The sequence below is a fragment of the Chrysemys picta genome, chromosome 1 (genome assembly GCF_011386835.1).
Source record: "Chrysemys picta bellii isolate R12L10 chromosome 1, ASM1138683v2, whole genome shotgun sequence".
Lineage (NCBI taxonomy): Eukaryota > Metazoa > Chordata > Testudines > Emydidae > Chrysemys > Chrysemys picta.
The window spans coordinates 116,965,313-116,992,806 of NC_088791.1; the positions used below are offsets into that span (position 1 = coordinate 116,965,313).

The window sequence follows — 27,494 nt, forward strand, 5'->3', positions numbered from 1 at the left end:
AGACATCAGTCTATTTCAGTGTTATATTTTCTATACAACTTATTCCTTCATTCCAACATATTTGTAGAAAAATATTCTTCATTTCTTCAGGGCAAATAGTCACTACCCACCTAAAAAATCATTCTCTTGTGACCTGCAAGTAATATCACAAGTTGCTCTGGGAATTATCAGGGCATGCTGGTAGATAATTATTACTTAAAGTGAAGAGGAATGGATGAATTGCTTAGAAATAATGATCCTGTTTGGATGCAAATATTCTTAGTAATGAGAAACAAGGGAAAAGCAGTACAAGGAAAACATCATAAACTGCTATTTCCAGGTCCCTGCAGCCTAAAAAGAATCTTAATTTGGGCCAATCATTGGTATCTGGAAGATACACCTGACATCTTTTAATCACAGCTATTTCACTAGCTACGATCTTTTAAAGGGATAAAAATCATATTCTGTATGAAAAAAATTGAACAAATGATTTTAAATGTAACACCTATGGTTACTATGACTGAAAGAGACTAGAGTAAACAATATTTCTCTATTTTTTCAGTTTTTCTTTCTATATTTGACATCATTTTGTGTTTAATCAGTTTCCCACTTTGATTGTGTGGGTTTTTTACAAACCAAGGTGGGGGGAGAGAGAAATATTGTTAAAAAATAGGAAAATGTGATCAGAACCACAATAATTGACATGAGAACGCTGGGGAAGGTGTGGCTCAAGACATTACTTTTAACTTATGTTTTCTTAAACTGTCTAGATTTTAAACTGAAAGTGTCAGTTAAATATTGTCAGATGGCATTGCATTCTGATAGTCTGATTATGGGCTGACATTTTATGTATTGCAGAGTTTTCAGTCCTGTTATACTGCCCACTGCAGCACTCTTTACTCATTCCTTACTCATCACAAAGCTCAAACACAAGCAAGGCAGAATGATAAATCTGCTGAAATTGATGGACAGCATCATAACAGAGATCACCACATGGGATGCAGAAACCATTCTCTCAGATGATTGCAACTAACTTGTTCCTATTAAGTGAGATCCGCTTTGCAGTAATATATAAGCTTCTGTATTTTGGCAAAAATGAAACAACTCATATAAAATATGTGTAGCATTGAAAGGACATAACAATTTTGTATTAAACATATTGTAAAAATCAGAGACATACTAAGTTCTTTATAGACGTTAGCCCAGTTAGCTTTGAAAAGGCAATAGGTGTGAGTGTGTATGTATATACACACTCAAACTAACACACACCTGGAGTTAGGTCAGTTTTGATTATATTTATTTTCAGTGTGTGTGTATATTCTGTAGGTATATATATATATGTATGTATAGATATATATATACACACACACACATACAGAGAGAGAGAGAGAGAGAGAGAGAGAGAGAGAGAATAAATATAATCCAAACCAGCCTAACTCAAAGATTTGTCATAAAGGGCCCCTTCAGGACAGTTTACTTGACTTCACTAGGAGTTATGGCAGGCAGCAATATGGAAGAACGGGTTAGTACCAAAAAAACTTTAACTTCCACTTGTTCTGCTACAGATAGGCAGAAGGGACAACATTTTAATGAGTCATCTGACCGATAAGAAGTGATAACTTTTTTCAGAGCTTGTTTTAAAATTGGCGGGAAATGATCAGAATGAAGAGGAAATGGAAAATACAGTAAGACTCAAACAATGTTCCAGTGTAATACTTTTGTTCCCTCTATATTGCAAGCTTCAACACTACAGAAGACAGAATTGTTGCCACAGAAGTCTGAGCAAAGACATAAAAACACAAAAAAAGAGAGAAAACTTTATTGGATGAGATCTTGAAATCCTTACTCAGTATATATTCAGTCCTTGCTCAAGCTAAATTCTCACTGACTGCAAATAAGAATTTTGCCTAAATATGCTGAGGAAGGTCTTCTGGATTCAGTCCACAAAGTTTAAATTACATTGAATTATCAACAAAACAAGACTGCCTTTCATTTAAAATGCTACAGAGTTAAGATCAGATACTGTAGATTTATTTTATCTAGTTTGTTTCTACAGTACCCCTCACTCCACGCACTATTCCATCATATTTTTGTCCAGAGTACCCTAAATTATAAGTGTGTTATGCGTATTAACACTCATCACATTTCAACAAATATATGTACATACCACAAATGCATACTTATCTATCACCTCGATGACAGTTCTAAATGTAATTTTGCTTGTTAAAGTGTGACCATGATACACAATAGGGTCATTTTGTGGTCCATCCCAGCAATCAATTTCCAAACAACGACATCCTTTCATCAGAGCACTTTAAAAACAACAAGAAAAAAATAACAGTCAAAAAAGGAGATACCATATTCATAAGCCTTTTGTTGCATTCCTGATTACAAATAACATAATCTGAGTAATTACAAAAATATTAACATACCTAAAAGAAAAGAAAATTCCTACAAAATGATATGGATATAAAATTGATGTATATTTTCTCTTATCTACCTTGGGCTTATAATAAGCCTTATCAGAGCCATTGGGGAAAAATAGATTCTATGAATATGAACCCTTAACAGATAAAAATATAGCCAAAGTTTTAGTTTAAGTAAAACATTTTCTTGAACAATGGCTATCTGCTTAAAATTGGAAATGTTTGAAGTTTTATTTATATTAGGATTGAATATTTGAATAAATTCCAGCAAAGTTATTAACTCAAAGTATAAAAACACCAGTAATAAAGTTTACAATGGGCCAGAATATGCTTAGTCTTTACACAGATGAGGAGGGCATGAGGAGGCCTTTCCCTACCTCTATGCAAAGAGCCAGGCAGTGTTACAGTACAGAGGAGGACAGAGACTGCTTCCTCCTAACTTTCCCAAGAATGCACAGCACACCACAAAGGGAAGAAAGGCAGGACCATAGTCTATAGCAGGGATCGGCAATCTCTGGCACACAGCTCGCCAGGGTAAGCACCCTGGCGGGCTGGGCCAGTTTGTTTACCTGCCACGTCGGCAGGTTCGGCCGATCGCGGCTCCCACTGGCCGCGGTTCGCTGTCCCAGGCCAATAGGGGCTGCGGGAAGCGGCGCGGGCGAGGGATGTGCTGGCTGCGGCTTCCCATCGCCCCCATTGGCCTGGGACGGCAAACCGTGGCCAGTGGGAGCCGCGATCGGCCGAACCTGCCGACGCGGCAGGTAAACAAACTGGCCCGGCCCGCCAGGGTGCTTACCCTGGCGAGCTGTGTGCCAGAGGTTGCCAACCCCTGGTCTATAGCAATGCCATGCAATAACCATATGATTCTGATTAAGGCATTTTAGATTTTGTGGTCTACATTAGATTAAACTAATTTGTAAATACATTAGATTTTTGTCCCCTCATGGTTTCACTGCAAGGGAGAGGAAAGGTTGTTTGGGTGCCCTAACTGTGCATTTCCATATCTTAATATGTCTGGATTTCTTTTAAGTTTAACCATAAATCTGAATTTCTTTGGTTTATAATTTTTGATTTGGGGATAATCACACCATCCATGTAATGTATTTTACTGTAAAGTACTGATAAGTCTTCTCAAACTTAACTCCATCTTAATGTGATTTTTGTCTAGGAATTTCCTTATTTAATTAAAATAAAAATTCATACATGAATACTAGGTAAGAAACTGAAAGAAAATGCTGCCATGTGATATTTCTAATGATTTGAAGTTATGTAGCATCTACCTTAAATAGTTTTTTAACATTTAACTCAGAATCACAAGTATGTTCTGATTGCTTACCCCACTCTGAAGCAGTGCAAAGCAGCCCAAGAAAACTGGTCATCTAAGTTGTGTTTACAGCTGCTTTGTTTCACCAGAGCAGTGCAAAGAAACTGGAGTGTTGGACTCCTGTCTTCCAAATTCCTGTCTCCCTACATTCTGCTTTACAAACCCCAATTTCCCCCTTCCTTCTCTTCCTCATTCCAGTTTTCTCTTCTTCCTGAACCCACCACATTCCCCTGCACAGTTACAAAACAAATTCCTGCTTCTTCCTTCCTCCACATTCCCCTGTGCTCATTCATCCTATATTTTCCTTCCTCCTGCATCTCCCACATTCCCCAGCATACCGTCTCACCCTAAATCTCCCCTCTCCTCTCCTCTCCATTCCCCTGCATGTGCACATATTTTCCCCACTTTACTGTGCCCACTACGTTCCCTTGCATAAGCACACATTCATGCATGCATATTCACATGCACCCACCCTGGGCATGCTGGAGTCCCCAGCCAATGTACCTGGCTTCTGCACTCCCGTCCAGACTCCAGCTTGGGAGGTGGTGGGGAGGCATGGCCAGAACATCCTGTCAATCTCTAGCTGGTGAACGGCTCATTTGGGTGACATAACCAGCTGGTGTAGACTAGAACTGTTCTTCCTGTGTACACCAAGACATAGACCTGCATAGAGATGGGCCCCTCACCACCTCAGCTGCATCCAGAGTTTGATCACATATTTGTTTGAATTAATGAAAGATTAATTATATATCTTCAGTGATGTGGAGATTAAACACTGCAATGTAGTAACGTACAGAACAATGTCCTGCAGATGTCTTTATTTGTAGTATATGTGAGGCCAATGAAAAACTTTGGTTTGGATAGTTTTTAGAGTGTAAACAGATGGAGTGGCAAATATACCAAAATGTGTACACACCAAATAAAATTTCACTCGGTCATATTCAAATAATATTATTCTAGTTTTCATCATTGTCTTAAATAGAATCTTGTATTCCTCATTACTAAACACACATTTGTGAAAGACTCAATAAATTGTAGCTTAAGTCACTTAGTAAAATAATTTGCTTACAATTAAAAAAAAAGTATTTAAATACCTTGAATAACCCCAAAGGTGACTTGGCCCTATTAGTTGGTCAGATATGAGGTAGGTGTTATGGGAAGACGAAATAAAATAATCACGTAATGGGTGGCTCATATTTTGGTAAACAATTGTGTGTTCTCTTTTATATATCAAACAGTCTTTTGAGTTCATGTATCTTAAAAATCCTTCAAACGACATCTGTTTTTTTCTCTGCACTAAAAGTGAAAATAAAGCAAAAAAATTACATTTGCAGTAATCCATTTAAATAACATTTCTAGTTATGTATTTTTCATGGCATTAATTTGTTTTTGAAAATGGTCTGCTCTGAATAAGCTAAAGGTCATACACCACAGCTATTTCTTTCAGTTTTTAAATTAATCAGCTATAATATAAAGACAGTCATCAAATGCTTGCAGTCCTGGAGTCAATGAAGTTCTAAATGATGAGAGAATGATTTGAATGAGATCTGATGTTATAATTCTTCTATGAACATCAAGAACCATAGCTTTGTAAAATTCTCACTTTTCACATTTTTAAAAAAATAGTACTCCAGTAGAAAGAAAAATGTTACTGTTAATTTATTTTTGGTGGGTAATATGTCCACCAATCCATAACAAGAGATTAATGTCCTTGTCTGTGAAAAGCTCAGGAACAGTTCTGCAAAGCATGAGTTCAAAGATAGTACTGCAGCCTAGAATTCCCACTAGAAGACTGCTCTTCCTAAACTGTAGAAAGAGAAATGAGTAAACGCTGATCAAATATTACATACAGGGAAATGGATGAATATTCTCTTCACCAAACAATCTCAAATCATAACTATCAAAGATGACCTATAAATCATGTTTACATAATTCTCTCAATTGTAGCAAAATGCGCTAACTGCTCCCCAATTCCTAGGATAACAAGGGCATTCAACACATTATTTAAAACTGATTTCATGACAGGCAGTCTCATTAGAAAGGCAACTTCTGCTCCAATGTAACACCTCAGCTGGTGGCAAGTGATACCATTACAAACCCAGAAGTCCACTAGACCAATGTTTCTCAATGACCAGTCCGTGGACTGGGGCCAGTCCCTGAGATCTCCCTAACACAGTTTAGGAAGGCAGCAAGCCAGTCTGTGCTATCAAAAAGGTAGAGAAACACTGCAGTAGACTATTAAACGTAGTCTATTTTCAACTAGTCTGTGATTTTGCAAACTTCTGATTGCAACCTATCTGTGTTTTCATAGGACAAACTTGACTGACAGTGTAATAGGATGATGAAAATATTTTAAAGAGGTGAACCTATATATACTCTATTGCAAAAGAAGCATTTACCTGATCTCTTCAGGTTAGTTCCAGGCCCAGGAATAAAGAATCACCAGTATATTATTTCTTAGGGAAGCAATTCTCAAACTGTAATATGGATGATGATTAAAAGTATTCTATCAGAATAAGAATTCATTGTAATAACACTAATTAAAGCTACAAAAGTGGAACACCAAGTATTTTTCAGTTGTAGGGTTTATCTAGACTGGGAAAATGAGAAGTGTTTTAAAACGTGTTTACACTTTATAAATACTACTTGGTACTTAATATAGATTAAGAGACATGTACATAGGTGCTGGAACAAGAGGTGTGGGGGGTGCTGCCACACCCCCTGGCTTGAAGTGGTTTCCATTATATGCAGGGTTTAAAGTTTGGTTCAATGGCTCTCAACATCCCCACTATAAAAATTGTTGCAGCACCCCCACTGATGTATAAAATGATATTGTTCAGGCCTAGAATCTGTCAGATGTTCTGAGGCCACACAGGCCACTGAATGAGGTGCATTAGATCTTCAAGTATGAGAACCTCTGAGGTAGGGCTTCAAGTAGTAGAAGTTGATGATCTGAGTAGGGCTGGACAATGTAGAACCTAAGGAAAAAAGTTTATTTTAAACTAAAAAAGCACTGAACTGCTTCTCTCTAAAACAGTTACTGCAGATGATTTTACACGATTTTTACAGTTGAGGGAATTTTGTAAAAATAATTAGTTCCCTTTTAAGCAAAAAATAAATTAGAAGGCAAATCACAAAAATCCATCAATCTGTGATGACAGTTAATTGTCTAGAAATGAATTAAGAGAAAGGCAAATCCAAAATATTTGAAATAATTGTATTTATTACACCGATAGAGAGATACCACAGAACAGAGAATTTTTTCTCTAAATGTTGTGTCTGATGAAAGTTGATGGACAGACTAAGAGTGTGCTGTCAAAGTGTTCTGCTTAAGTACTGTCATATGCCAATTTTGTTTGAGGAGCTAATTATGTCCTGCCAGGTGCCGGGCATCCTTAACTTTCATTAAAATCAGTGGCAATTGTAGACACTCAGCACATCAGTGAATTGGACTTTATATTGCTCAAGACATTATTAAGTAGTTTGTGAAGTAAGTATTTATTTTGCCAGGTGGAGATTTATCTAAAACCTTTCACATCTCTAAAATAGAAGTTGTAATATCATGAAATCTCTTCTGATAAGTTTTTGTCATGTTTTCTCTTTAATATTTTTATGTTATGGGAAACATCCCAATTTCACTGGGGCCTCCTATACACAATATCAAATTTGTTTGTAACCATTATTATTGCAGAACCATGATACAGTTACTATCTTTTCAGCGCTGACATCTTGGTCCTATTCAATGTGTATATGCCTTATATCTTCCAGGAGCATCCTCCTAGTGCTAGCCCTCCTGAATGGAGAGAAGTGAGACACATACTGACACAAATTGGTTACTGGTATGCTTGAACCAGCTCCCACACATGGGAAGGGAGACATTACAACCCTCTGAACTGGCTCCCATATCTCTTGGAAACCAACCCCTACACATTAAAACAGTAATTAAAATAAGTAAAATGGCAAAATGCAAAAATAATTAATGAAATATGCTGCATGTGTTATTTGAACATTAGGATCCCTAATGTAGAATTTTAAAAATAAGGAACACCATGACACTGTATCCCCATACAGGACGGAGGGAAGGGGCTGGCTGTAACCCAGGAGAACGTTCTACTATAAGATCGGATGTAATATGGCACTAGCATTTTCCCTGTTGGCTACTCTTGTTCCTTCATACCCCTTCCCATGGTGGTTGTCAATGTAGTTCCAATATTTTAAAAGTGATGATCTAGGGAACTGTAGAGCAATTAGCTTAATGTGGATCCCAGGTAAAATAATGGAATGGTTAATTTGGGACTCTATCAATAAATAATTAGAGGCTAAAATATGATTAATGCTAGTTGACATGGTTTCATGGAAGGTAGCTTTTGTCAAGCAAACCTGTTGCCTTTTTTTTTTTTTGACAGGATTAAAAGCCTGGTTGATAAAAGTATCTGTGTTGTTATAATATACTGTACTTGGATTTCTTCATGGCGTTTGACCTAGTACCACATGACATTTTTATTAAAAAACTTGCATTGTCTGGAATTAACAGGGCACACACCCATTGGCTTGATTATGAACTGGTTTACAGACAGATCTTGACATGTAGTTGTTAATGGAGAGATATACATTTCTAGTAGGGTCCCCCAGGGATCAGCTCTTGATCCACTGCTATTTAATATTTTTATTAATAATCCAGACAATGTTATGAAACCTTTGATAAAGTCTGGAGATAACACAAAGACTGCTGGGGTAGTAAATAATGAGGAAGGCAGGTTATTGTTACAGATTGATCTAATCACCTAGTTAAATGGTCACAATCCAATAAAATTTGTTGTAATACAGACAAATGCAAGATAATACATCTGGGAATAAATAATGTACAGAAGCTCCCCGGGTTATGCAAACCCGATTTACGCAAATCTGCACTTATGGAAAAAGTTCCGTAATTTCCGTAAACTTTTTTTTTTTTTTTGCGTAATTGTCAGGTATACGTTCCCGACTTACGCAAAAAGTTCCGTAGCGGAATGCTTGCGTAAGTCGGGGAGCATCTGTAGGTTAAACCTACAAGATGGGAGACTGTGTCTTGGAAAGCAGTGACTCAGAAAAAGGGTTCATAATGATAATTGCTTCTACATGAGCTCTCAGTGCAATGCTGTGATGTACAAAAAGAGGAACGTCAAGTAGATGTAAGGAAGTGATCTTGCCTATGAACACAGCATTGGTAAGACCACTACAAGAACAGTGTGTCCAGTTCTGTGTCCTCACTTCAGGGAGGATATGGAAATACTGGAGAGAGCTCAAAGGATGGCCAATGTCTGGAAAACAAGCCTTATGATGTGAGGCATAAGTAGCTCAATTTATTCAAAAAAGGAGCTTGAGAGGTGATTTGATCATTGTGCATAGGTGCATACAAATGAAAAGATATCTGATAGTAAGGAGCTTTTCAATCTTGGCAACAAAGACATTACAAGATCCCATGGGATGGAAGTTGAAGTTGAAAAAATTCAACCTTGAAAAATTATGAGGGTGTTTAAACATTGGAACAGTTTAACTGGGAAGGTGGTAGACTCATCATCACATGGGGTCTCTAAGACAGGATTAGATATTTTTCTAATTATAAATAGATAATAATAAGATTAGATATTTTTCTGAAATATATGCTTTAATCCATTTTGTGGGAGAGGCTCTATGGCCTGTGTATGCAGGGAGTCAGCTGGATGCTCGAGGTAGTCCCTTCTGGCCCCGGAGTCTATGAATCTATGGGTCCCCCTTTTAATTCCCTTCTTCCATGGGCTTTGGGAAGAAAGGGATTGCTTATGTTGCCCTCCACCTGCTCAGGTGGAGGGCAACATAAGCAATTAGATTATAGTCACTACAGAACACTTGTAGTTCTGTAGTGACTATAATCTAATCTCATGCTTCAGGGCTTCAAGTGGTTGTCTGTAGGGGTCAGGGTGATTTTTTATTCTTGATGCACATTTGTAATCTGGCAGGTGGCTGGGGGTCACCTTCCTCTGAAGCATCAGAAATCAGACACAGCTAGAGATGGTTTACTGCTTGGGGTGGACTGAGGTTCACAGGTGGTACAGAGAATCCTCTGTTTTAGATGCCTGCCTCATGTGTTTTGCTTAGGGCTGTTGATTAATCACAGTTAACTGATACGATTAACTCAAAAAATTAATTGTGATTTAAAAATTAACTGTGATTAATCACAGTTTTAATCACACTGTTAAACAATAGAATACCAATTGAAATTCATTACATATTTTGTTTTTCTACATTTTCAAATATATTGATTTCAATTGCAACACAGAATACAAAGTGTACAGTGCTCACTTTCTATTATTATTTTTTATTACAAATATTAGCACTGTAAAAATAATAAACAGTATTTTTCAATTCACCTCATACAAGTACTGTAGTACAATCTCTTTATCATGAAAGTGCACCTTACACATGCAGATTTTTTTTGTTACGTAACTGCACTCAAAAACAAAATAATGTAAAACTTTAGAACCTACAAGTCCACTCAGTCCTACTTCTTGTTCAGCCAGTCGCTAAGACAAACAAGATAATGCTGTCCACTTCTTATTTACAATGTCACATGAAAGTGAGAACAGGTGTTCGCATGGCACTTTTGTAGCCAGCATTGCAAGGTATTTCGTGCCAGATATGTTAAACATTCATACGCCCCTTCATGCTTCAGCCATCATTCAAGAGTACATGCTTCCATGCTGATGACACTCATTAAGAAAATGTGTGTTAATTAAATTTGTGACTGAACTCCTTGTGGGGAGAATCGTATGTCTCCTCCTGTCCTGTTTTACCCGCATTCTGCCATATATTCCATGTTATAGCAGTCTCGGATGATGACCCAGCACATGTTCATTTTAAGAATACTTTCACTGCTCGCGCGTCCCAACTCCCTCAGTTCCTTCTCTACCATAGAGTCCTTACTGCGAACTCCAAAGTAGAGGAGAGGAGGGTGAGTAATGGAGCACCCACAGGGACACACCTCTCGAAGAACCTCAGTTACTGCACAAGGTGAGTAACCTTCTCTTCTTCTTCCAGTGCTGTCCCTGTGGGTGCTCCATTTCAGGTGAATGTAGAGCAGTGCCCTCATGATGATGGAAAGAACTGGAGTTCATTGCTGAGGCTTGTACAGTGAGGCCTAGTCATGTATCCAAAATGGAATTGAGAGTGATTGCATAGTGGTTCGTGAATGTGTGTTCAGAGGCCCAGGTGGCCGCCCTGCAGATGTCTAGAATGGAAACATTGTGCAGAAATGCTATGGAGATAGCTAAAGCACTTCTCGAGTGGGCTCTGATGCCCGGAGGGGCTTCAGTGTTATGTAGTGAATAGGATGTATGTATATAGCTGGATATCCATTTGGATAATCTTTGAGTTGATATAGCAGAGCCTTTTCATCGTTCTGTTGTTGACACAGAGTCTAGGAGATTTACAGAAGGGCTTTGTTCTATCTAGGTAAAAGGCTAAGGCCCAGCGCACCTCCAATGTGTGCAGGATCACCTCTTGAGTGTTAGTGTGTGGTTTTGGGTGGAATGTAGGTAGGTGAATCGGTTGGTTGAGATGGAATGAAGACGGTATTTTGGGCTTAAATTTAGGATGTGGTCTATCCTTAAAGAATACTATGTATGGGGAGTGAGCAATGACAGCCACTATTTCACTAACTCTTCATGCGATGTAATGGTGACCAGGAATGCCACTTTCATAGATAAGTGAAGTAATGAGCCTGAGGCTAAGGATTCAAAAATGGCTCTGGTTAGATTTTTGAGAACCAGATTTAAGTCGCATATGGGCGTGGGTTCTCGGATGTCTGGGTACATATTCTATATGCCCATTAGGAATCACTTAGTAATCAGGGGGGCGAATACTGGTGTCCCATGTACCTGTAGATGGAAGGCTGTGATGGCCGCAAGGTGAACTCTAAGCAAGCTCGTAGCGAACCCTGAGTTCTTTAGGGATAATAAAAAATAATCCATGATTAGTGGAAGTGGTGCCCGGCTTGCAACTATTTGTTTGTTTTGGCACCACAGGAAGAATCTTTTCCATTTTTGGAGGTAAATAGTGTGTGTGCTGTGTTGCCTGCCGTTTATTAATACTTGTTTTACCTGTTGTGAGCAGGTTAGTTTGTCAGGGCAGAGCCATGAAGGAGCATGCCTTCAGGTGAAGTCTCTCCGGGTCCGGATGGAAGACTTGGCTGTCATCCTGAGAGAGACGATTCAGTAGGCAAGGAGAGTGAAGGTTTGCAGATCGCCATGCGTGACGGGTAAGGGAACCAAGTCTGTCTGGGCCATGTCAGTACTATGAGTATTATTTTGGTATTGTCTGTTCATATTTTGTGTATCACTCTGGAGATCAGAAATATCGGTGGGAATGCATATACCCTGTTTCCCCGAAAATAAGACAGTGTCTTATATTAATTTTTGCTCCCAAAGATGCGCTAGGTCTTATTTTCAGGGGATGTCTTATTTTTCAGAAATGAAAAATGCCTTATTATCGGTGGATGCCTTATTATCGGGGAGGTCTTATTATCGGGGGGATGCCTTATATTACAACGAGAGGCAAAACTGTAAGTAGGCCTTATTTTCGGAGGATGTCTTATTTTCGGGGAAACAGGGTAGGAGAGGAGCGTTCCATTTGATGAGGAAAGTGTCCCCCAGGAATCATGCTCCGAGTCCTGCTCATGAACAAAACTTCGGGCATTTCTTGTTTACTGATATGGAGAACAGATCTATGTGAGGTGATCCCCACATGTGAAATATGTGTTGTGTTATTTCGTTGTTCATTTCCCATTTGTGCTCTTGGGAAAACTGTCTGCTTAAACTGTCTGCCATCATGTTCCGTCGGCCTGAGAGGTATGCTGCTGTAACAAAGATGTTGTGTTTTATGCACCAGTTCCATAACTTTAAGGCCTCCGTGCATAAAGAGTGGGAACGTGCTCCACCCTGGCAGTTTATATAGAACATACACACAATGTTGTCCGTCAGGATCCTTATCATTTTGCCTCATATAATGGGCAGGAAATGTAGGCATGCATTGCAAACTGTGCGTAATTTGAGCAGGTTGATATGTGAGTTTTTCCTTGGGGGACCACTTGCCTTGGGTTATATGTTGGTTTATGTGAGCTCCCCATCCAATCAGTGAGGCATCTATTGTGATTTGTATTGATGGAGGATCCTGCTGAAACAGGATGCCAGAGCACAAGTCTATTGAGTTTGTCCACCATCACAGTGAATATAGGACCTCTTGGGTTGGTTTGAGTCTTTTTTCTAGGTTGTGCTTTCGTGGAATATATACCAAATTCAGCCATCCTTGAAAGCAGCACAGGTGTAATTTGTGAAAGTGTTGGCCGCCATATGTCCCAGGCATTGTAGGCAGGTGCGTGCATACACCCACAGGCTGTCTGAGATCACTGATATGAGGGAGGTCAGCGCTGTGAATCGGGGCATCGGTAGTGATGCTTTGGCCTCTACTGAGTCCAGGTGCACTCCTACAAGTCCAGTTGTTGTCCTGGAGTTAGAGTAGATTTCTTTTAGTTGATCTGTAGCCCATGGGAGTGGATTGAGCAATGGTTTGTCGAGTGATGGATAGTGTTTCCATCCTGGTAGGACCTTTTAGTAGGCAATTGTCTAAGTATGGGCATATCAGTATTCCCTGTCTGCGTAGATGAACAGCTACCACCACTAGGGTTTTGGTCAACAGTCCGAATGGCAGTACTCTGTATTGGAAGTGATCTTGTCCCACTGTGAATCCTGTGAGCAGGATGGATAGTAATGTGAAAGTAAACATCTTGTAGGTCGACAGCTGAGAACCAGTCCCCCTCTTCCAGCGCTGGGATGATCGAGTTCAGTGTGACCATTTTGAATCTGTGGTTGCAGACAAATTTGTTGAGTTTTCTGAGCTCTAGTATGGGTCTCTAACCTCTGTTTTTCTTTTGAGTTAGGAAATAATGGGAGTAAAACCCTTTGCCTCTGTGTTGTGTTGGAACTTGTTCCATGGCCCCTAATTGCAGAAGGTGATTGACTTCTTGTTTCAATAGGTGCTCATGAGAAAGGTCCCTGAAGAGGGACAGGAAAGGGGGTTGGGTAGGTGAGATGGAGGTAAAGGAGATGGTATAACCCATTTGAATGATCTCCAAAACCCAGTGGTCCATGGTGATGGTGGCCTACATATGGTGGAATGGTCAGAGTCAATGACTAAAAACTTGGGTTGTTGGTTCTATTGGCACTGGTGGGTGGGGGAGCTCGGTCAGACCCTCGACCAATGCTTCAAAATTGTGTCTTGTTTGAAGGTGCTTGGGACGTCGCAGTCTGGGATTGGGTAAGGCGACGTCTCTGTGGTCTGTGCCTTTGATTATCAAAAGGCCTCTGTTGTAGCTGTCTGATTGTGTCTCTATTGCACTGGTAAGGTTGGTATCTCCTACGTCTGTTAGGGGGTGTATAGATGCCCAGGGTTTGGAGCGTCGTTTCAGAGTCCTTCACTGAGTGTAGGACTTCATCTGTTTTTGTGGAGATTAGTTTTTCCCTGTCAAAGCGGAGGTCTGTAGAGGATTGTAGTCAGGAGGCCCTTCTCATGACTACTGCCATAGCTGTTGTGTGAGCATCTATGCCTGCAACATCAAGGGACGCTTGTAAAGCTGTCCTCATCACGAGTTGACCTTCAGTTATGGTGGATTGGAATTGCTCCCTTCGGTCTTCTGGGATGTCTGCTATGCATTTGCTAAGTTTTAGTTTCTGGTATTTATCACAGTCATATTTCGCTAGTACTACCGTATAGTTGGATATGCAAAATTGAAGGGTCACCGATGAGTAGATTTTTCGGCCAAACAAATCCAATATCTTTGAGTCCTTGTCCTGTGGGGTGGATTTATAATGGGGTTGTTTCCCCTGTCGGTTCATTGCCTCCACCACCAAGGAGTTGACTGAAGGTGTGAAAATAGGAAGTCCATACCCTTGTTGAGCACATGACACTTCCTGTCTGCCCTTTTAAATGTAGGAGGTATGGTTGCTGGTGTTTGCCATACTAAATCTGCTGGTTCTATTAGGGCGCTATAAATTGGTAGTGCAATCTTAGTTAAGGGTGCTGGGTGTAATATTTTGAGGAGATTATGTTGGTTTTCAGTCACCTCTTCCAGATGGATGTTCTGGCTTTATGCCACCCGTTTGAATAACTCCTGAAATTGTTTTGAGTCATCTGCAATGGTGGACGGGAGTGACATGACCACCTCATCCAGAGATGAAGATGAGTTGTGAGTTGGTGATTGTTCTTGGTTGTTGGAATCATCCAATTCCTCTACAGAGTCTTCCTGTGTCTCCGAGGGCTCATTTGCAGTAGCTGTAGCGGGGCATATCTGTCGCCTCTGTGGTGTATGGGGCCTTTGGGTCTGAGCTTGGTAAACTGCCCATGGGTCCCACAGTGCCCATTGCATTGGAACTTATTCCATGGCCCCTAATTGCAGAAGGTGATCGACTTCTTGTTTCAATAAGTGCTCGTGAGAAAGGTCCCTGAAGAGGGACAGGAAAGGGGGTTGGGTAGGTGCTCGAAGAAGAACTGCTTTATCTGGAGATGAGGAGACTGTTGGGAGGAGGAGAGACCTCTTCATCAGCTCCAGCTTCCTGCTCCTCAGAGGTTTCTTCCTGAAGTTCAGGTCTCCTAGAGAGGGAAGGTGATGAAGGCTGTCGATCTCTGTGACACGCAGTGCTCAAAGCCTTGGCGAATTGCTGGTAATATGCCACCCAGGGTTCCAGTATGGCCGAGAAGGTGATGCATAAGACATAGTAGGGGGCACCCATGGTTGCTCATACCAGCGAGATGGTGGCTAAGACAGTGCATCACGATTGGTAATAGCTCCTTCATAAACTTCTGAAAAGGGGCCTCTACAGGGATAAGGCAGAGAGCCCTGTACCAATATTTGGGAGACCGAGGCAAGATCTTCATCAGAATCTTCTTCCTCCAATTCACTGTGAAAAGGTAGAGCCGGAGGAGAAATTGAAAGGGAAGCAGTCAGTTCTGGGCAAATTTCTGAAGATCCCGATGGCCTCGGTACCAAAAACACATTGGAGCCATGCAGTGGTGAGTCAGGTGTCTCAGATACAGCCACATCTTGGGGAAAATGAAACTCCTGCAGTACCAAGCATGATGCCATTACCGAGTCCTTGGCCTATGCCAAAGTGATAGTGACTGAGTGAGCTGATGGCCACCCCAAGGGAAGTGCGGTCAGAGTGCGAGTGGGCTTCTTCTGTACTGAGTGAGCACAGCTGCCTCGGTCCATGGCCTGAGACTTTGCAGTCTTTCAGTTTATCAGTGCCCTTGGTACCTGAGGAACCAGCAGCTTCGTGAGTACCAGATTGGAGAGAAGATGGTACTGAAGTCACTGGAGTCATCGAAGACTGCAATTTTTTTGAGGTAGATTCCCACCTGGAGAGCTCAAGGGAAAATCTTTGGAAGTTTTATGACAGGAATCTTGGGTCTTCCTCTTAGATGCCCTTGAGGAGTGTGGCTTGGAGACAATAGAAGCAGCAGACTTACTTAGAGACTGGCATACAAGGGGGTCCCTGGGTCAGACGCAGGCACAGAAATTACACTTCTGGGCAATAGGATATTCCCTGGGGCAATGCATGCACCAGGAGTGTCCATTGCTCACTGTAATGCTCCCTCGCTCTCCCAGTCGGAGGGAGGCCACTCAGGCTAGTCCTGTGGGGTCAGGACCAGAGTCTGTAAGACAGGCAAAAGCCCCGCTAGGGCTGCACAGTTAATAGTCAATACCAGGCTTTAGCTTGGACTGGGGTAGCTCAAGTAGTCAGCCCTTAACTACAGTCTATCAGGGCTGGCTGGGGCCTGGGCGGAGCTCAGGCTGCCACCAAACAAACAGTCTTTTGGGGCTGGCTTTGGCTTGGACGGAGCTCAGGCTGCCAGCAAACACACAGTCTCTCAAGGTGAGTGGTGAGGGAGCTCCTGTCCTGGGCTAGAGCTTCCTTGCAACATGTAGGGGGTCAGCCACCCGGGGTGGGGTGGCAGGTGGACGCGCGCCCACCCTACTCCACTGTGTCCCAGCCCAGGGCCCTGGCAGGGGCAGGATTGGCTGCCCCTGTGTCGGCGGGGATCCAGCCGCAACACGCCAACTGAGCCATGCCGGGCTCTGCTCCGTGGCTGCTCCTGGGCTACTTCCTGCCTCCCTTGGGTTTGGTACCTGTGGCCTCCAGGACTCTTCCGGCTCTTCAGGGTAAACTGTCGCGGGTACTCCGGGCCAGTCGTCATCCATATCTGGGAATCAGGAACAGCCTGGCCCAGGCTCCTCTCGGGGCCTCTGGAGAACAGGCCGAGCATCCTCCTCCGTTGCAGGTTCTCCCCCAACTGTGCTGCAGGGCCGGCCGCTTTTACTTCTGGCCACGCCCTGGTACTTCTGACCAGGGGGGCAGGGCAATCTAGGCTCTGCCCTCCAAGGGGCGTGTAATGGTCCCTCGCTCTCCTGGTCAGAGGGAGGCCAGTCAGCCTCACTACACTCACCAAGCTTGCCACTTGGCATGACAGATAACATTTGAAAGCAGGAGAACTGGGTATAACCTCCCAGTGAACTAGGACTATTTTATCTAATCTATTTATCTATCTGTGATGGGATCCATACCCCATACAGGCCCTGATAGGGTTAATGTAGGCCTGGGGAGTCAGTTAGGGTATCTGTCTGTACCTGGAGGGACAGCCAGGCTTCACTGAAAAAGAGGCTCTTCTGAGCTGGAGTAGGCTAGATTATAAAGCCAGGAAGTTTGCAGAAGAAGCAGGCTTCAGGGAGAGAGTCTGCAGTCACTCTCTGGGAGCAGAGAAGAAGGGAGGTGAAAACCCAGGCAGCAGAATAAGCACTGGAGCTCTAGCCCTAGGAGAAGGTTTAACCTAGGGCTAGAGCTCTAGCCCTAGGAGAAGGGGAGTTGTGAGGAAAGGAAACTGGAGAGGGCTAGGTAGGAAGAAGCCCAAGGAAACAGCAGCAAGTGTTAGGACTGTGCAGACTCTGGCTGCTTGTTATATGGTCCCTGGGCTAGAACGAGTGTACTGGTAGGGCCTGGGTTCCCATACCAGCCATTAGGAAGTGGCACAGATGCATTGGAGATGCCAACTAGACAGTTGGCTAGACTAGACTTTATTCCCCGGAAGGGGAGAATCATAGTGACCTGGCCAGAGGACTGAGTCACAAAGAGGGAGCAGCCTGAGTCCTGGAGAGGGGCCATGGTGCGAGGAAGGGGATGTAAAACCTGAGTAGATCTAATCTCCAAATGCGACCACAAAGAGGTATCCCTAGCAGTGAGTGAATCCCATCTCACTACTTATGTATCTATACAAAAATTTTAAAGATTTTTTTTTTAACTAGGACACTAAAGAGTACTATTACTTACTAACTAATCACTGGCTAATGCTAAGAACTACTATAATAACTATCAAAGTAAAAACTAAGACACAGATGAGGTAAAACTCAATGCAGACAACTGCCAGAGCTCCATCTCAGGCCAAGGTGATTGAGAAGAAACTGAGGGTACTTCACCTGCACAGTGCTGTATAACAACAGCATGTAGGGTGACCAGATGACACAACTGAAATATCGGGACGCGGGGGAGGGAAAAAACAGCGGCGGAGAAAAAAAATAAAAATAAAAAGCCGGAGTGCCCCCCTCCCCTGCATGCCTCGTCTCCACCTCCCCCCATGCAATCCCGTCAGAGTGGTGGCCCCGGAGTTGGGGGAGCAGGGGCTTTCACAGTCAGGGTCCGAGGCAAGGCTTTCGCAGCCCCACTCACACCTGACCTGTCCCTCCGTGCAGGTTCAAGCTTCAGCCATGCACTGGGGAATGGAGCACAGCGGCAGCAGAGGCTCTGCGCGATTTTACAGCGCATGCTGCGCGGGGCCCGAGAGCCTGCGTGCACCGAGCTGGCTTATGCCCGCTCGGGTCCCAACCGCTTCTGTCCCAGAGCCGGGGTGAAGCCCTGAGGAACCGGAGTCCCCACGTGGGCAGCTGCTGCACACCCACTCCCACCCATGGGCGCGTAGGGAGCCAGTTCCCTAGGCCGGACCCAGGGCTGCCCCCCTGCAGGTACCGCCCTGCCCTCCTGCCTGCGCTCGGGCCGGGGCCAGGCTGGACTCACCCCACCGTCCCCGGGCCTCCCCCCTCCAGCGCTTGCCTGGGAGGGAGGAGGAATGCGGCGTACTTGGGGAAGAGGCAGGGATTTGGGGAGGGATCCAATGGGGCAGTGAGGGGGCAGGGCCAGGGCGGGGATTTGGGGAGCTATCCAATGGGGGAAGGAGGAGGCAGAGTCAGGGCGCGACCCGGAGCGGAGGGCAAAAATTGCTTGTTTGTCCAGTGTCCCTACCAAACATTGGTCGGGACGCGGGACAAACAAGCAAATATCGGGACAGTCCCGATAAAATCGGGACGTCTGGTCACCCTAACAGCATGAGGCATGAGACTGTGTGGGCTGAATGGACACTGCTATGAGAAATCTCCAATCAAAGATGCAGGGGGCACAAGTGCACCTAAAATGGAGCACACACGGGGACATTACTCAAAGAACTGTTGTTCTCTGAGATGTGGGTGCAGACATGTATTCCACTTAGGTGTGCGCATGCTGAGCATACCAAAGCCAGAGAACTTTGCCTAGCAGTATCTGTAGTGGTGGCCCTCATGCCCTCCGAACCCTTAGCCCTTCCCCAGGCTATTTAAAGGCAGCATCACCCCGACTTCTCTCAGTTCCTTTGCACCAAAGTTCAAGAATTGAGACTCCAATGCAGAGGGAATGGAGGGTGGGTCATGGAATACATCTCTGCACCCACATCTTGAAGAATAACAGTTACAGCACAGGTAAGTAATTAAAAACCTGGATGTAGAAATAGAGAACATACTGATCAAATTTGGAGATGACACAAAGCTGGGGGATGTGCAAACGTTTTGGAGGATAGAGCTAAAATTCAAAAGGAGCTTGATAAATTGGAGAAGAGGAGGTTACTCACCCTGTGCAGTAACTGACGTTCTTCGAGATGAGTGTCCCTGTGGGTGCTCCACTCCAGGTGTTGGTGCATCCCTGCGCCTTTGCTTGGAGATTTTTGTAGCAGTACTCGTACCGGCCACGCATGCGCAGAGGCTGCCACCCCCGCCCCCCGCTGTGAGTGTAGCTTAATAGTACGCATGCGTGGCCGGTCTCCTCAGTTCCTTCTCTACAACGGAGGCTACCCCAACTCCGAAGTAGAGGGGAGGAGGGTGGGTAGTGGAGCACCCACAGGGACACTCATCTCGAAGAATGTCAGTTACTGCACAGGGTGAGTAACCTCCTTTTCTTCGAGAGAGATGTCCCTGTGGGTGCTCCACTCCAGGTGACTTAAAAGCAGTGTGTCTCAAGGAGGTGGGACTTTGGATCTGATAGGAATGCCATAGATAGTACAGCCCTGCCCAAATGTATATCAGAAAGGGGGCCTTGAGTAAGGGCATAGTGTTTAACAAATGTGTGTTCAGAGGACCAAGTGGCTGCTTTACAGATATCAGCCAGGGGAACTTTGCGTAAGAATGCTACAGAGGCCGCCAGAGATCTAGTGGAGTGCGTTCTGATGCCGTCTGGAGGGGTAACCTTCATCTGATAGCACAACCGGATGCACTGAGAAATCCAGTTTGAAAGTCTCTGGGTAGAAATAGGAGAACCTTTGGAACACTCCATGATGGAGACAAAAAGTCTAGAAGAGTTTCTAAAAGGTTTGGTTCTATCCAAATAAAAGGACAAGGCCCTGCGTACATCTAATGTATGCATTGTAGCTTCAAACAAGTTCGCATGTGGTTTTGGAAAAAAGGTTGGTAGGTGTATCGGCTCATTAATGTGGAATGATGAATGCACCTTAGGAAGAAATTTGGGGTATAATCTGAGGGTAACCTTGTCTTTGAAAAATAGCGTATATAGTGGGTCTGCCATAGGAGCTGCTATTGCTCCTGCCCGTCTGGCGGAGGTAATTGCCACTAAAAATGCTGTTTTCATCGAAAGGTGTAAAAGGGAGCACGTGGCTAGGGGTTCAAATGGTTGTTGAGTTAGGCAAGCTAGTACTAAATGAAGGTCCCACGGGGTAGTAGGTGATTTAATGTCTGGGTATAGGGCGTGGAGTCCCTTGAGGAAACGCTTGGTGATTGGATGAACAAAAACAGAAGTATCATCAATTTTGTCATGAAAAGTTGTAATAGCAGCTAAATGGACTCTGATAGAGCTGAAAGAAAGGCTGGATCGCTTAAGGTCCAATAGATAATCAAGTATGAGCAAGAGAGATACCGACGTGGGACAAAGTTGTTTAGCTGAACACCAATGTGTGAACTGTTTCCACTTTCGTAGATATGTGGTGCGAGCAGATTGTGTTCTGCTATGTAAGAGCACTCTTTGAACTTGTTCAGAGCAATCTAGTTCGCTTTGGGAGAACCATGTAGGAACCAGGCTTTGAGGTGAAGCATGGACAGGTTGGGGTGAAGAAATCGGCTGTGTTGTTGTGATAGGAGGTTCGGGAGAAGAGGCAACGAGATTGGTGGTCGAATCGACATTCTGGTGAGGAACAGAAACCACGGTTGTCTGGGCCACGACAGGGCAATTAGGATCACCTTGGCACGGTCTGTTCGTATTTTTATCAGGACCCTGTTGAGAACTGGTATCGGGGGAAACGCATAGAGTAAGTTTCAGTGCCATGAGATCATGAATTCGTCTCCCAGGGAATGTTTGCCCAGGCCCACTCTGGAGCAAAAGTCGGAACATTTCTTGTTTTTTGCAGTTGCAAAAAGGTCTATGGTTGGGTGACCCCAAATGCGGAATATGTTGTGAATGGTTTTCTTGTCTACCTCCCATTTGTGATCCCAGGGAAAGCGTCTGCTTAGTTCGTCCGCTGTGGTGTTCATCACTCCGGGAAGATAGGCAGCTGATACCTGGATGTTGTTTGCAATGCACCAATTCCAGAGCTTCATAGCCTCTGTGCAAAGTGAGTGGGATCGAGCTCTTCCCTGCCTGTTTACATAGAACATGCATGCAATGTTGTCTGTCATTATGCGTACATGGTGATTCCTGATTAGTGGAAGAAAGTGACGGCATGCATTGCGAATAAGAAAGTGACGGCACGCATTGCGAATGGCTCGAAGTTCTAGGACATTTGTGTGCACCCCAGCCTGTCAGAGATGCATCGGTAGTCAGTATGAGGGATGGAGCCTCCTGAAGAAAGGGGACTCCAGAGCAGAGGTTGGAGTGCACTGTCCACCACAGTAGAGAATCTTTGACTCGGAAAGGTATGGAAAGAGTCTTGTTTAAAGAGTGCACATTCGGTCTGTAAACCGTGGCCAACCATGCTTGGAAACACCTCATGTAGAGGCGTGCATTTTGGACGACGAAAGTGCACGAGGCCATGTGACCTAGTATTTGTAGGCAGTCTCAGACAGTCACCTGGGGACTGTTGCGAATTTTTGTGGCCAGTCGGCTTATGGAATTGAAGCGGTTGGGTGGAAGAGATGCCAATCCCGTCCGGGAGTCGAGGTATGCCCCTATGAACTCCAGATGTTGGGTGGGGCATAATGTGGATTTGTTTTTGTTTATTTGCAGGCCTAGAGATAGGAAACAATCGATGGTAAGCCACATGGATCGGAGAGCTTCGTCGAACATTGAGGCTTTGAGGAGGCAATCGTCGAGGTAAGGAAATATTACGACCCCTTGTTTTCTGAGGTAGGCAGTAACTACGGCTGCGATCTTGGAAAAAACACGGGGGGCCATGGACAGTCCAAAGGGAAGAACCCTGTATTGAAAACGTGTTGAGCCAAGAGTAAAACGTAGGAAGCGTCTGTGGGCCGGGTGTATAGTCACATGAAAATAGGCATCCTGTAGGTCGAGCGCTGAAAACCAATCGCCGTGCTCCAGCGCTGGGATTATGGTGGTGAGAGTAACCATCTTGAACTTTTGCTTTTTGACAAATTTGTTGAGCCGCCAGAGGTCAAGGATTGGTCGCCATCCCCCAGTTTTCTTTTCTGTTAAGAAATAATGGGAGTAAAAACCCTTCCCTTTGTGTCGTTCTGGCACAATTTCTATTGCTCCTAGTTGAAGGAGATGTTGCACTTCTTGGAGGAGTAGTCACTCGTGAGAAGGGTCCCTGAAGAGGGACGGGGAGGGTGGGTGAGTGGGAGGCAAGGAGAGGAAGGGGATGGCGTATCCAATTGTAACCACCTCTATAACCCACTTGTCGGAGGTAATGTTCTGCCATTGGTGGGAGAATGGTCATAGACGGTGTCCAAAGATATGTGTGCTGACTGAAGTGGGAACGCTGTTTTCTAAACCCTCAACCAAGGATTCAAATCTGCCTATTAGTTGGAGGGGGTTGAGGCGCCCCCGCAGAATTGGGACGATGACGTTGGAATCTTGGTCTCTGGCATTGTTGTTGTTGCTCCTGTGGTCTATGGGAGTGTTGTGTAAATGCAGGGTAGCGTGGACGTTGGTAAGGTTGGTATCTATATTGCCGTCTTCTAGTCGTAGGTGTCTGGAGACCTAAGGACCGGAGGGTTGCCCTTGAGTCCTTCATTGAGTGAAGCACGTCGTTCGTGGTGGAAGCAAAAAGTTTTTCACCGTCAAAGGGAAGATCTTCAATGGTGCTCTGGACCTCTCAAGGAAAGAAAGAGGAGGAGAGCCATGAACCTCGGCGCATGACCACTGCTGTGGTGGTCAATCTTGCTGCAGTGTTGGCTACATTGAGGGCCGCTTGAAGAGCGGTACGTGATATGATTTGTCCCTCGGAAACCAGGGCTGTGAATTGTTGTTTTTTCTGTTCTGGGATGTCGTCAATAAAGTCCATGAACTTATTATAGTTTCTGTGGTCATATTTTGCAAGAACTGCAGTATAGTTAGCTATACGAAATTGTAACATCGACGATGCATATACTTTACGACCAAAGAGGTCCAAGCGTTTACTTTCCTTGTTGGCTGGGGTGGAGCGGGAATACTGTTGTTTGGCCTTTTGGTTCACTGCGTCTACTACTACTGAGTTTGGCGCCGGATGGGTAAAAAGGAATTCAAAGTCCTTAGAAGGGATGAAGTACTTCCGGTCCGCTTGTTTACAGGTTGGTAGGCATGTAGCTGGAGTCTGCCAGATGGACTTAGCAGGTTCTAAAAGGGCTACGTTGATTGGTAATGCAACCCTAGAGCAAGAAGAGGGCTGTAGGATGTCCGTTAACTCATGCTGTTGTTCAGGGACTTCCTCCAAGTTAATTCTCAAGTCACTGGCAACTCTTTTAAAGAGGTCTTGGAATTTTGCGTAGTCATCTGACGGTGTAGGAGGAGGGGGAAGTAAGGCTTCTTCAGGCGTTACTTCCAGCTCTACTAGAATAGGAGCAGGACTTGGTTGATCCTGCAAGTGTGACAGTGCTGCCTGGTGTCTGGTGTCATTGGCAGGTTCGTCAGGTGGTGGTGCTAGACCGGTGTTGCACCTGGTTGAGGTGGCGTAGCGCGTGTGTTCTCAAGGGTACGATGCCCATGGTGCCCAATATTGCCATGGTGGTGGGTAGGGCATAGGTGGTGCCATCCAGGGGTTTACCCCCCAGGGGGCAGTATCCTGAGACTAGGCTGAGGTAATTTTCCTAAAACCTCTGTTGACTGGGGTCTGGGGATGGGAGGGTTGATACAGAGAAAAACCCTCCTGTGGTCCAGTTTCCTCCTCACTGGAGCAAGGCTGTTCAGACCCTGACTCTGCCATCGAAGAGAAACAGGCATTCAGCAGGGGAGACTGCAGGCTAGGTGACCCCAGCAGATCTCTTGCCTGAGTAAATTGAAGTGGTGAGGCTCCTGCGTGAGGTGAAGGCTGTGCAAGAGGGAGTTGTAATGAGGGAACATTCCTCTGAGCCAGGGTTTTGCTTCTTGGCTCACTGCCAATCAGTTCCATGGGTGACGGTGCCGTGGCCGGTGCCAGGAAGGCAGCATCAGCCTGCAGGGGGTCAGGCAGAGTGTGGAATGTCGGCACGCGTCCGTTGCGGTGCCGAACGGTGCCAGAAGAGAGGCAGGCAGCTGAAAGCCTGAAGCCTCAGCACCAGAGCTTCGCGCCGCTGCCGCAGCCTCAGGCGGTTTTCGCGCAGTGCCAGAGGAGCCCAGCTTGTCAAATGTGCTCAAGCGGGGAAGCACAGGCGGGGAAGAGGTAGATCTGCCCGGGGAGGGCTTGTGTCTCAGAGTTTCCTTTGAAGATGACAAAAGGTGCCCTTTCTTAGCAGGTTTCTTGTGTTTGTTTGAGGTGGGGGGGCTGTGGTGGGCAGAGGAGCCTGGGTCTGAAGCTGCTCCTAGGTATTTCTGGAGGAGGAGCAGTTTCAGTCTAAGCTCCCTGTCCTTCCGTGCCCTGGAGCTAAGTTTTCTGCAGTGGGCACATTTTTGAGGAATGTGGGCCTCCCCCAAACATTTTATACAGTGTGAGTGGCCATCTGACAGCGGGATAGCCTCCTTGCAGTTTGAGCAGCGTTTAAAGCCTGTGGAGCCAGGCATGTCTGAAGCGGCTGCAGCTGACAGGATTTTATTTTTTTTAAGATAAAAATGGTAACGAACTATAACTAACAACAAACTATCAACAAACTCACTAACTAGAAGGGTAATTGTAACGAGAGAAAGGAGTTTCCTAACGAGTCTGCTGAGCTCCGTCTCAGGCCGGGGACGGTAGAGAAGGAACTGAGGAGACCGGCCACACATGCATACTATTAAGCTAGACTCACAGCAGGGGGGCAGCCTCTGCGCATGCGTGGCCGGTACGAGTACTGCTACAAAAATCTCCGAGCAAAGGCGCAGGGATGCACCAACACCTGGAGTGGAGCACCCACAGGGACATCTGTCGAAGAAGAACTGGGCTACAGACAACAAAATTAAATTAAACAAAGACAAAGTTAAGGTGCTATGCTTAGGGAAGAAAAAACAAATGCACAAATACTGAATGGGGAATAACTGGCTTGGCAGCAGCACTGTTGAGAAGGATCTGGGAGTTGTGGTGGATCACAACCTCAACATGAGTCAACAATGCAATGCTGTTGCAAAAAAAGCAAATGCAATTTTGGGTTGCATTAAGAGAGGTATAGCACGCAAGTCACAGGAGGTGATAGTACTGCTCTAGTCGGTGCTGGTCAAGCCTCAGCTGGAGTACTGTGTCCAATTTTGGTCACCGCTGTATAAAAAGGATATAGAGAAACTGGAAAGGATCCAAAGATGAGCAACTCAAATAATCAAAGGGATGGAATGTAAGCTATATCAGCAACGGTTGAAGGAATTGGGTATGTTTAGTTTGGAAAAGAGACATGATAGCGGACTTCAAATACTTGAAAGCTGCCATAAGGAAGATGGAGAAAATATGTTCTCTCTTGCCACAGAGGACAGGACAAGAGCATAGCAGATTTAGATTAAATCTCAGGAAAAACTTCCTAACTGTAAGAACAGTAGGACAGTAAAACAGACTGCCTAGAGAGGTCATGGAAGCACCTTCCTGAACATTTTCAAAAGGAGGTTGGATAGCCATCTGTCTTGGATGGTTTAGACACAACAAATCCTGCAGCTTGGAAAGGGGTTAGACTAGATGACCTTTGTGGTCCCCTCTAACCCTATGGTTGCATGATTCTATGATCTTTTCTTTTTTGAGTGGTTGCAGATGTGTATTCCCCTCAGGTGACCCACAAATAGTATCAGAAAGAGGTGGGGCTCGGACCCTACGTAAAGAGTGACTGCAAGACTGCTTTCTCAAAATTTGTGTTTGATCTGGACAAGATATAATAGCATAATGCTTTGTAAAAGTATGTATGGAAGACCAAGTAGCAGCCCTGGAAATGTCCAATATTGAAATGTTACTGAGAAATGTAATTGATGTCACTTGGGACCTCATTGAAAGGGTTTTCAACTTTTTTGAAGGCAAAATCTGAGCCATCTCATAAGCATTCATAATGCAAGATGTTATTCACTTGGAAATCATCTGCACAGAGACTGCTTGACCTTTTATGTGATCCACAAAGGAAACAAAAAGATGTGATAAACAAAGTGGCTTAGTTCTTTCCAAGTAAAACCTCAAGCTTTGTCTTACATCCAAGGAATGAAGACACTGTTCATAAGCATTTGAATGAGGGTTGAAAAAAAATATAGCTAAGTAAATTGTCTGGTTATGATGAAATTGTGACACCACCTTAGAAAGAAACTTAGGATGAGGTCTCAAGGTAGTCTTGTCCTTGAAAAACTGGGTGTATGAAGGGTCCATCATCAGGGCCTACTACTCTTTTCACAGAAATTATGGCCACAATAAATGTTATCTTTTAGCATTGGAGTGACAGAAAACAAGTTGCAAAGGACTCAAATGGAGGACCCATGATGGTGGCCAACACCATGTTAAGGTCCCACTCAGGAATCACTTCCTTCACCAGTGGAAAGAGATGAGTGACCCGTTTCAGAAACCTGATTACCATGGCATTCAAAAAAACAGATGTCCCTTGCACTGGAACATGAACCACTTAAATTACTGCCAAGTGGACCCTCAGTGAACGGAGAGACAGACCAGATGACTGAAGGTGTAACAGGTACTCCAGGATGTCTTGAATGCAGGATAGCATTAGTTGAATCCCCCGGGCTAGGGACCAAACTGAAAAAACATTTCCACTTACCCAAATAGGTAGCCCTAATAGAAGGCTTTCTAATGTTAAATAGAACCTGTAGAACAGCTTCAAAAAAGTGCTCCTCTTCCTTATCTAACCATATAGAATCCATGCTGTGAGGTGCAAACTGCTC

The 27,494-nt window shown here is 44.3% G+C and overlaps 1 protein-coding gene across 1 annotated transcript in view; it reads right to left on the reverse strand.

The window, feature by feature from the left end:
* Window positions 1-27,494, reverse strand: part of PLCZ1 (phospholipase C zeta 1) — a 132,125-nt gene that overhangs the window by 82,502 nt on the left and 22,129 nt on the right. Inside the window, exons 4-5 of the mRNA XM_065567977.1 lie at window positions 4,824-5,025; window positions 2,147-2,291 (exon numbers count right to left, since the gene is read on the reverse strand). Of these exons, the coding sequence (XP_065424049.1) occupies window positions 2,147-2,291; window positions 4,824-5,025 (347 nt within the window). The remainder of the gene's footprint in view (window positions 1-2,146; window positions 2,292-4,823; window positions 5,026-27,494) is intronic.